The 11,634-nt window shown below is 36.9% G+C and overlaps 1 protein-coding gene across 1 annotated transcript in view; it reads right to left on the bottom strand.

The window, feature by feature from the left end:
• LOC112512130 (conserved oligomeric Golgi complex subunit 3) overlaps window positions 1-2,489 on the bottom strand; it is a 35,683-nt gene extending 33,194 nt beyond the window's left edge. Inside the window, exons 1-3 of the mRNA XM_025117976.1 lie at window positions 2,160-2,489; window positions 1,164-1,236; window positions 919-1,020 (exon numbers count right to left, since the gene is read on the bottom strand). Of these exons, the coding sequence (XP_024973744.1) occupies window positions 919-1,005 (87 nt within the window). The 5' untranslated portion in view covers window positions 1,006-1,020; window positions 1,164-1,236; window positions 2,160-2,489. The remainder of the gene's footprint in view (window positions 1-918; window positions 1,021-1,163; window positions 1,237-2,159) is intronic.
• Window positions 2,490-11,634: the final 9,145 nt, after the last annotated feature.

The following is an 11,634-nucleotide window of genomic DNA, read 5'->3' on the forward strand; positions in this document are numbered from 1 at the left end:
TAAGCTCTTTCAAGAGATAACCATACCTCACGTGATGTTTTTCCCTGAATGTGTTGATAAGAATCTTCGGACACAGTAGAGATGATAAGCATCCGAATATGGGCATTGTTTGAGATCCACGGGATGTAGCTTGGATTGTCGGTGGTTGTTGATTCGTTGGTGACTTTTTGATCAGCGCATGGTACTATTCCATCAACATAACCAAAGAGATTATGAGATGTGAGAAAAGCTTCAATCATAGAACGCCAATAGCCATAGTTGGTAGGTTTTAGAGAGGAGAATTTGTGGGAATTGTGAATGGTTTTCTCCTGATGTGAGAAGGCGATTATAGCTGCCATGAATTCTGATGTTGACTTGTCTTTAACGTCGGCAGATTGTTGATCGCAGAATTGATGAGCGGCGGCCAGCAGAATTGATGGGCGGTGATTTTAGGGTTAGAGAGAAAAAAATCGATAAACTAGGAATCGATAAAGCTCTGATACCAAATCAGAATTGATATCGATTGTATTGAATCAAATAATAATGATCTGATACACTTTTAGAGAAGTAGTTATATAGGTAAAATTAATTACACTTTGGACCCTAGACAATATTAAAAATATAAACTAGACTAGCCGACTTAGTCTAACAATATCTAGCATACCTTTGCAACTTTTGCAAAGTGATGTTCAACTTACAAATGAGGAATTTTAAATGTAAGATTCCTCCTTCCCTAAGAAATGATCTTCAAAGCCTCTTCACCTTCAAATTTCCAGTGAGCAAGACCCATTTCTATTGATTTGTTTATGACAACATTCAAGTCGCATGCTAATAAATGTTGCCAACAACATCGCATATTTTAATTGAAATTTGTAAAACTACACAACTATTAACATGCCAAAACCACAAAACAGAATGACAAAGTGACAAGAGCCTAACCTGTTCCCACGTAGAGGCGAAGTTGTAGCCTCTAGAAACAGCTTCCGAATTCGGAACACCTGTTCTGATACTAGTAGGAGTAGTCATTTCCTTATTCTTTAACTGATCATCATCATCATCATCAACCACAACAACAACATTGACGGGAAAAAAGTCGAAATGTTAAAAAAATTACAGACTGTTACTGAAAGTTGTATGCTAATAAAGTAATAATGAAGAAATAAACAAGATCTGAAATAAATTACCTAATATGCGTGCAAATCGTCGTTCTGAATTAGTAACTGCCGGAGATCGAGTTGGATGTTCGCAGGGCCGGTCCTGAGATTTTGGATGCCCATGGCGGAAAGTCAAAAAAATGCCCCTTATATGTGTAAATAAAAACCAAAATAAACTATTTGAATGGATTTGGAACCTAGTCAATCTAGGCGGCTCATCCCCACGCCGATTTATTTTAAATATAACAAAAATGATGCAGCGGGGGGACATAAACCAAAACCCCGTGTAACAAAATATAAAATATATCACCATTCATGGTTCGTGTTGTGAAATTGCCAAGAAAGTGGAACGATTAAGCAACCTGGACAAATTGATAAAGGGGAAGAAGACATAAACATCAATCTTAAGCCTTTGTCCTATACTAACCCGCTTCAAAACAGTTCCTAAAAAAGCTTCTAAACAGCCTTTAAAAGTGCAAAATTTAAGGCTTGAGCAAATGGAAAGGAATGGAAATTCTATTCACATTTTGAAGTCTTTAGAGGATACAAATAGTGAACAGGAAATCAGGAATTTGGGCCACCAACCTAGCAAGAAATGGTTGTTTCTTTATGGAAGGACGAAGAGGTTTATGGTCTATTAGTCTTATACTCTTATAGACATCTTTACTTCTTTAGGCCAACCACCCATTCACCCAACAATTAACAAATGGCAGCAGAAGCTTTGACTGTTTGACACGAAGCAATGTCTGCAAACTGAAGTGAGTAACCAGACTCATTTCTTGGATTTTACTTAGAAATTGCAAAATGTAACAGCCCCAGAAACAGTCCCAAGTCCCATTGTAATGTTCTACAGAAAACCTAAGTAGGCATTAGGCAATTAGGCATACATGATACATACAGTATTACATCTTCAAACTTTTAAAGCTTAAAAGAAAACCTAAGTATGGAGTAATGGAGGCAGCTTCATCTAGATTATAAATTAATAAAACAATAATTAGAAACATAAAATAAGTAAATAACCCTAACCTAAGTCATCAATCAGATTTTGAGCGGGAGAGTCGAGAGAGCGAGAGGCGAGACTGCCGACTGCCAGCAGTGGTGAAGTGAACTGGTGATTTCAATCAACAGACAACAGCTCGTACTCGGTACTTCTAGTCTCTAGAATCGTCAATCGACAGTGGTGTGTGGTGATCTGAGATTTCGATCGACAGTGGTGAATAGTGATTTGAGATTTCAATCGTCAATCTGTTCGTGCAATCGTGCGGCAGCGGGTAAGCGACTGAGCGAGGCAAGAGAGTGGAGGACGAAGGAGAGAGCGAGGCCGATTGCAGAGGTAATGCGGTTGGGCTGTGTTTGATCGATCAAGAAGGTGAAGGTCTGATTCAGAATTCAGATTCATCATACGGTTTGGTTTTTGGATTAAAATAATTGAATTTGTATTTAGTGATATTAATAGTTAAATGACATTGGTTTGATAAATAACATGTTCATATTTAGAGGATGTTTGGGATTGTTTATTTAAAATAATTTATATTTTTCTATAAAAACATTTATCAACTTATTATAAGTCAAAATAGTTTAATTTCTTATTACCGGTTTGATATCGGTATAAGTTATTTATCCAAACACTAAAAAGTGTTTATTTAACTTCTTCAAAAACTTCTTATTATCGGTTTGAAGATGTAATATTGTATGTATCATGTATGTCTAATTGTCTAATGCCTACTTAGGTTTTCTGTAAAACATTACCATGGGACTTGGGGTTGTTTCTGTAGCCGTTTAGTTCTGCAATTTCTAAGTAAAATCCATGAAATGAGTCTGGTTACTCACTTAAGTTTGACATTGTTGCGTGGCAAACAGTGAAAGCTTCTGCTGCCATTTGTTAATTGTTGGGTGAATGGGTGGTTGGCCTAAAGAAGTAAAGATGTCTATAAGAGTATAAGACTAATAGACCATAAACCTCTTCTTCCTTCCATAAAAAAGCAACCATTTCTTGCTAGGTTGGTGGCCCAAATTCCTGATTTCCTATTCACTATTTGTATCCTCTAAAGACTTCAAAATGTGAATAGAATATCCATTCCTTTCCATTTGCTCAAGCCTTAAATTTTGCACTTTTGAGAGCTGTTTAGAAGCATTTTTAGGAACTATTTTGAAGCGGGTTAGTATAGGACAAAGGCTTAAGATTGATGTTTATGTTTTATTCTCCTTTATCAATTTGTCCAGGTTGCTTAATCGTTCCACTTTCTTGGCAATTTCACAACACGAACCACGAATGGTGATACATTTTATATTTTGTTACACGGGGTTTTGGTTTATGTCCCCCCGTTGCATCATTTTTGTTATATTTAAAGTAAATCGGCGTGGGAATGAATCGCCTAGATTGACTAGGTTTCAAACTCATTCAAATAGTTTATTTTAGTTTTTATTTACACATATAAGGGGCATTTTTTTGACTTTCCGCCATGGGTTAACCGGCCCTGGATGATTGTAAGTCAACATCCCGCATGTGAATGGCCAACTCTTATGAATTATTATGGTTTTCAAGAGCATTAACAAGTGGTGCATATCCATGACGGTTTTGGAAGCTATTTCATGAATTTGTAACATTAGTTGATTGCATCAAGTTTATTAATATTCATCTTCTGTTGGAGTTACAGACTGATGTCAAACACTTGATGCAAAAAATAGTTTTATCCAGATCATTTTGGCTTAAACTTGATACTCCTTTCTTCTCAAATATATACAAACAGTTTTCATTTTGGGTTGTCCCACATAAGTGAAATGTTTCTTTTTTTGATAAGTTACCGATCCTCAAATAACTTTTGAGCAGGACCAGGTTTGGATTTTTACATTATTCATTATCCATTGTTGATCAATGCTTCAAACAGGTTGGCTTCAAAATATTTTTAGAGGTTGCTGCGTCTTTACATATTTGTGGCCCTTCCTACCCTTATCATCTTGCTATTCAATTCCAACAATTGCATAGATGAATGCATAATGGAAGCAAAATCTATCTTGATAATTTCTTTTTGAATTTGTATGTGTTAGCTGGTTAATTATGATTGTTTTTTTATTATTGTGACAGGAGATGCTATAAGAAGGAAGAGAAATAATTGTGTTATGCTTTGGTTTCTCAACTGGCAGCTGCTGTTTGGAATTCTTCATGCCCAAAGGCCAAATCTGTTTGATGTTGCTGTTTATTGTTATTGAAAGAGGTTTTCAGCAATTTTTAATGGTGCAGTTAAGTGGGAGTATGAGTTTTCAACCATGGAATTCTCCTAATCAGATGTTGTGGTGATACAATGAAGATGGAAAAATAGGTTGGTTATGATCTGTCTCTTTCATTTTATTTGCATCTCGATCCTCTCATGAACTATCACCATCTATGCCTTGGTTGATTATAAAATTGTGTTTCCAAAGCATGGTTTGTGAATACGGATTGTAGGAGATGATTTTGAAACTTGCGAATGATAACAATGGAATGGATGTATCCTCTTGTTTGGTTGTATACATACAACAATGGAGTTGTTTTCTTTGTAATGATGATGTTTTGATCTTTAAATTCCATTTGTTAATATATACAATTCTTTACATTAGATGTCTTTCGTCCTTTATTTAATTTAAACCATCAATGGTAAGTTTTTAACCTTTATCTAGGTATAGATGACTTATTGCATCACGCTGCATTGCGCGGGTATACAACTAGTATTATAGAAGACTAAACAATTACTTTTGTTTTCATGATTACTCTTTAATACTTCTACCGAAACATCCCCTTAATTTTTTTTATCCAATTCTCACCGATAAGGTTGAATTTATACTATTTTATATAAATTCTTTTAAGAAAATGTAATGGAATGATAGATTTATGGAATATTTTATTAATATAATGAATGTCGAATATGTTGGTGTTAAATATAATTTTTTTTTTATAGATTTCAACTTTTGATTCCCGCTTCAAAAAAGTTAAAGAGAATTTGTTGGATATGCTTAGGGCGTGTTTGGTTGCGAGTATTAGAAGGTAATGAATGGAAATGATAATCATTGATTATGTTTGATTCAATTAAGGAATGAAAATGGAATGAAAAATAATGTTTGGTTTCAAAAAATTAATCAATAATTATAATAAATTTGGTTAAAAGTCATTCCTCTTCAATTTGGGGGGAATATAAATTTTTTCTTTTAATTCTGCCTCACTCTTTCTCTCGTCTACTAAGGTGGCGTTTGTTTTTTAAGAGGTTCTGAAGTCTGAAGTCTGATTTCACTTCTGAATTTTAAGAGGTGGTACTGAAGTCTGAAATATGAATCAGTCAGACTGTTTGTTTTTACGTCTGAAATCTGAATCAGTCAAGTTTTGAATCTGATAGATTTAGTTTGATATGGGTCATGATTTTACGAGAATATGTGGATCGATCTAGGTCGTGATTGATTTGGAGATCGAATGTCTTGCGAGATAGATTTGGAGGACTAAATCTGGAGGTGAGGATGGAGGGGAGAGTCTAGAGGGAGCGATTAAGAGGATTTAAGTATTTTTTTCAGAGCAAATTAAGAGCTTTTCAGCTCTTATTTACATAAAAAAAACAAACGGTCTGAAAATAAAAACGTCTGACCGGTTCAGACTTATGAGGCATTAAGTGGTTTTTTTCAAAAAACAAACAAGCCCTAAGACATGCATTGAAAAGATGATATGACGAGATGGATTAAGTGGCTATCAAGTTTCTTTTTTGTTGTTTTATTATTAGTAAATTTAAAGGAATCCCTAATAATATAATAGAATTTAAAGGAATCCCTAATAATATAATAGAATGAAATGAAAATAATGATTCTCATTCTACCATATTTTAATTACCAATCATATTATCATTCTTTAAACCGAACAAAACACCCCCTTATATTTTTAATATAAAATTGGGTGTTCTTATATAAGGATTTGGTTTGATTAATGTTCGCTTAATTTGACCAGTACCAGGAACCGCACCTATAGCCGAGGAGCCCTGAGAAGTGCAAATCTTTGGTGCATGTAACCCACAGCTACCATGGAACCCCCTTCAAAATCTGAAAGTTTCACTAAACTTTTAATTTTTTATTCAAGCCCACTATACAATGAGATGAGTCTAGGCTATTGGCTCGACTTCGACTCATCAGGCACCGTACCAATAGGGCGATTTACAGCGGTAGATGCGGTTTCTAGCCTCTAGCAGTTCCGCCCTAGTTTTGTCTTCTGGATCGACTCCAGGTTTTTCATTTAAGCAATCTCAATTTCAGGTAAGTTAAAAGTTTTATCATATTACTCAAGTATTGTTCTAATCTATTAACAATTTATCTTTCAACACATGAGTATGTGATGCTTTTGTGCATTTTACCATAGTTATTGTTGTATCAAAAGCTATATGTTTTTAGGATTCATTGTCATTTGCTTGTACCACATTGGTATACATGCACATGTGAATAGGTGTAGTCCTTTCATTTGCTTTTTCAATCTTCTTTGAGTTCGCATAAATATTGTTACTTCGCTTTTTAATTTTTGTGGGTTCACTATGTGACTATCGAATTTCATTACCTATGGAATCACTTTCCACTATTCTTCGTGTCAAAGTGCATTAATTCTTAAAGTTCATACCAAGTTCTTCTTTTTCTTAGGTTCTAAAGGTTCTTGTTTTACTGAATAAAGAATGTTTTTACCATAATTATATCATGTATTTTAAGGTAGTGTTTGATACGCAGACTGGACGGACTTGTTTATATGTTTATCTACACTTGTAGGCACATATTGTATTTGTTTATGTAAATATAAATAGTTATCTTGTTTATCTCACCCTATTGGTATCACACTCACACTCACAATGCAAAGCAACGAATAAGAAATGGAACTGAGAAAATTGCATTACTTGAAAGAGCCAAGTACTGGCTTAAATACATGAACGAGAAAACAAAAAAGAGAAGCTAACTCCTATTCTTAAGGAAGACTAGAAACTTTCAAAGAAAAACAGAAAATCAAACTAACTCCTCCTGCAAATAAGGAGTTTTATTCACGTGACTCATTTATTCAACATACCTTCTCCTAAACTAAAGTAACATCATCTTTAGTTTATTTCAACCATGCCCAGTTCACCACGCAACTTCTCAAACTGTTCGAGCTTCAACGGTTTTCTCATTATGTCAGCAACTTGAGCTTGCGTGTTGCAATACTTCAATTCTATAACTTCTGCACTTACCAAATCTCGGAGGACATAGTACCTGACATCGATATGTTTGCTTCGGTTATGCATCACTGGATTTCTTGACAGCTTGATAGTTGACATATTGTCACAGTTAACAAYAGTACTTGCTTCCTGAGGCAAACCAATGTGTTCTAAAATTCTTCTAAGCCACACCACCTAACACGCACAAGCTGTAGCGGCTACAAACTCGGCTTCGGTAGTAGAGAGGGTCACAATTGGTTGCCGTTTAGATGACCACGCAATAGCAGCTCCACTGAAAAAACAGACATAACCCGACGTGTTTCTTCGATTATCATAATCACCTGCATAATCACTATCAGAAAAAACCATCAACTGATCACACCCTTTCTTCTTGTAATACACTCCGAAATTTAACGTTCCCTGGATATATCTCAGGACCCTTTTCATAGCTGCCATATGTTGCTCTGTAGGAGCTTCCATGTATCGGCTAAGTAARCTAATAGTGAACATTAGATCTGGCCTTGTAGCCGCCAAGTACATAATACAGCCCACCATTTGTCTATACAAAGTTGCATCAACGAAGTCACTTTGATCATCTTTAATCAACTTACAGCCTGGAATAATGGGATTTTCACACTGTTGCAATCTTCCATGTTGAACCTTGTAAGGATCTCACGAGCATATTTCTTTTGGCAGATGTGAATTCCCATCTCAGTTTAAACTACCTGTACACCAAGAAAATAGTGCATTTCCCCCATATCTGACATTTCAAATTCAGATTTCATCGAAGTCTTAAACTCTTCTATCAAGTTTAGTGTAGTTCCTGTTACAATCAGATCATCAACATAAACTGAGACTATAAGAAAATCCCTTTTTTTACTTGTCTTGACAAAGAAAGTTGGTTCATAAGGACATTTGTTGAAGCCTTGCTTGATAAAGTAACTTTCAATGCGCCCATACCAGACTCTCGGGCCTGCTTCAACCCGTAAAGAGCCTTTCTTAACTTGTAGTCCTTTTCTTCCTTACCCTGTATTTCGTACCCTTGCGGCTGTTCTACAAACACCGTTTCTTCCAGCTCCCCATACAGAAAGGCACTCCTAACATCTAGTTGATGAACTTTCATACCTCGTTGAGCAGCGAGCGCTAGTATGGTTCTAATAGTATCCCATCTGGCTACAGGAGCAAAAACTTCTGAATAGTCTATGCCTTGCTGTTGAGCATAACCTTTTACTACTAAACGGGCCTTGCGCTTATCGATCTTGCCATCTTGGTTTAATTTGGTCTTAAATACCCACTTTACTCCAATCGCTGTAGCTCCCATAGGCAAATCACAAAGCTCCCATGTGTTATTTTTTTCAATCGATTCGATCTCCTGCTTCATGGCAAGCCTCCAACATTCTTCTTGAGCCGCTTCATCATAATTTGAGGGATCTGACAAAGAGAACATAGCAACATTATMTCTCAGGTCATCGTCACTTGAGATACCTTCTCCGCTGACGTAATCGTTCATCCACGATGGTGTTTTTGTTGCCCTTTTCCCTCTTTCATCATTTGTTTCTGCACGCTGTGGATCATCAGATCCAAAGTCACCAGGCCCACTCGAACCATCAGACTTATCATTAGCGCCACTCTCCTCCTCCTGGTCATCATCTTCCCAGTTTAGATCTGATTGAGCTGCTGTAGAATTTTGACCCTATAACCACGCTATCTCTTCTTCGAACACCACATCTTTACTGATTACAATCTTGTCGTTGATGGGATCGTACAACCGATAGGCTTTCGATTCCTCGCTAACACCAAACATTACGCACTTCAGACTTCTATCATCCAATTTTTTCTTTTCTCTTTAGGGACGTGTACATGGGCGACAAACCCAAATACTCTGAAATAGCCCACTGATGGCTTCCTATTGCTCCACTTTTCTTYTGGTGTACAGTCATCAAGGGCAGCAGTGGGACTTCGATTGAGGATATGAATACACCAGTTGAGTGCTTCTGGCCAAAACTTCTTTGGAACCTGTCGTGCATTCATAGTACTCCTTACCATATTCAAGATGGTCVTGTTCTTCCTTTCTGCCACACCATTTTGGTGTGGTGTATACCCCACCGTAAGTTGTCCTTGTATACCGTTGCTTTCACAAAACGATTTGAATTCACTTGAKTTGAACTCTCCTCCCCTGTCTGTTCTTAGGCATTTGATCTCTACTCCAGCCTCCTTCTCAACAAGAACTTTAAATTTMTTGAATGTTTCAAAGGCTTGTGATTTTTCTGTCAAGAAATAGCTCCAACACTTTTTAGAAAAATCGTATATGAAATTAATCACATACCTCTTCTGACTACTGGATTGAGGTGAGATCGGCCCAAAAATGTCTGAATGCACCAATTGTAAACGTTGGTTGGCCCTCCAAGAGCTCGTCTTAGGAAATGATTCTCAAGTTTGTTTCCCTACTAAACAGTCTACACATGGCTTARCTTCATCATTGATAARTGGCAGCCCCTTCACCAAATTMTTTTCATGCAACAGTTGTAGACTTKTGGTATTAATATGGCCAAACCTTTGATGCCAAAGTTGAGTAGCACTATCAACCTCTRYTTTGTGGCATACACTACTGTCTTCATTCCCCACCTTACAACCTGGAGTAGCCTTGAATAAAAAAAAWCCTATTTGCTGTCATCGGAGATCTTATGATCAACCCCTTTCTCGGATGATAGATACTACAAAAACCTTCTTTTATTWATATAGCCACTCCCTTTTCTTGAACTTGACCCATGCTGACCAAATTATTCGTGAGATCAGAAACATAATAAACATCAGGTAAGGAAYAACTAACCCCTTCAATGTTAAGCCGAACATGACCTTTACCCATAGCAGCCATCCGAACATCATTTCCAAGCTTAACATGGTTACGATAAGTATCATCCAGTGAGCAAAACCATTTCTTATCACCTATCATATGATTCGAACAGCCCAAATCTAAGAACCACATGCACTTCTTGGGCAAATTGCTTTCTTCTCCTTGAGCCATCAACACCATCTCCTCGGTATCATCACATTCTACGTAGTTTGCATCCTTCTCCCAATCTGGACATTCACTTTGAAAGTGACCCAGCTTGTGACATCTATAACATTCGATAGTGTTTCTATCGAATGAGGCCCTGCCACGTCCCCGCCCTTGATAACCACCTCGTCCTCGTCCTCGTCCTCTACCACGATATGATGAACTTCTTGTTACCTTTAAGACGTGCTCTTCTTCCTGTTGTCCAATCATTCGTTGTTCATGGACTAACAGGCTGCCATGTAACTCATTAATAGTCATAGTATCAAGATTATTGGATTCTTCAATAGAACATACCACATAGTTAAACTTTGGAGTCAGAGAACGCAAAATCTTGGCCACCACAGTACTCGAGGCCAAAGAATCGTCATTTGCCTTCATCTTATTGACGATCGTTAGTGTTCTGGCCAGGTAGGTGTCATCCTTTTCTCCGTCCTTCATCGACAGCAGTTCGTACTCCCTTCTTAGAGCTTGCAATTGAGCTCTTTTCACCTTCGTAGAGCCTTCATATTTCTGCCGCATCGACTCCCATATTCCCTTTGAAATGCTCTTGTCCAGTAGCGTCTCCAAAATCTCCCTGTCTATCGCTTGAAACAGGTAGTTTTTTACTCTTAAATCTTTCAGTCTTGCTTCATCGATGGCTCTTTTCTGTGCTTCATTTGGATTGACTACATTTTCTCCACGAATTCCTTCCTCCACCAGGTTCCATATTTCCTTACTCCTTAGGAAATTCTCCATCAACAGTGACCAATGATCATAATGGCCATCAAACTTGGGAATCGATGGTTGCACAAACTTATCGGAAGTAGCCATCTCTCTTTCTCACTTTTAGAAGCTCCTCAACCTCGCTCTGATACCAATTGTTGGTATCACACTCACACTCACAATGCAAAGCAACGAATAAGAAATGGAACTGAGAAAATTGCATTACTTGAAAGAGCCAAGTACTGGCTTAAATACATGAACAAGAAAATAAAAAAGAGAAACTAACTCCTATTCTTAAGGAAGACTAGAAACTTTCAAAGAAAAACAGAAAATCAAACTAACTCCTCCTGCAAATCAGGAGTTTTATTCACGTGTCATTTATTCAACACACCCTGCATTCCAACTCTTTTTAATTGCATCAGCGATAATCTATGGATAAGTATTTACCAGTAAATAAATCTTTTAAATGTCTTCCAAACCTTGAAATCATGAATTCTTTTACAATGTTTTTAGGTTCCCCTAAATAAATTTTCTTGCTTGGCCTGTTGACATTGGAGAC

Source organism: Cynara cardunculus, assembly GCF_001531365.2.
Source record: "Cynara cardunculus var. scolymus isolate 2C chromosome LG 5, CcrdV1, whole genome shotgun sequence".
Lineage (NCBI taxonomy): Eukaryota > Viridiplantae > Streptophyta > Magnoliopsida > Asterales > Asteraceae > Cynara > Cynara cardunculus.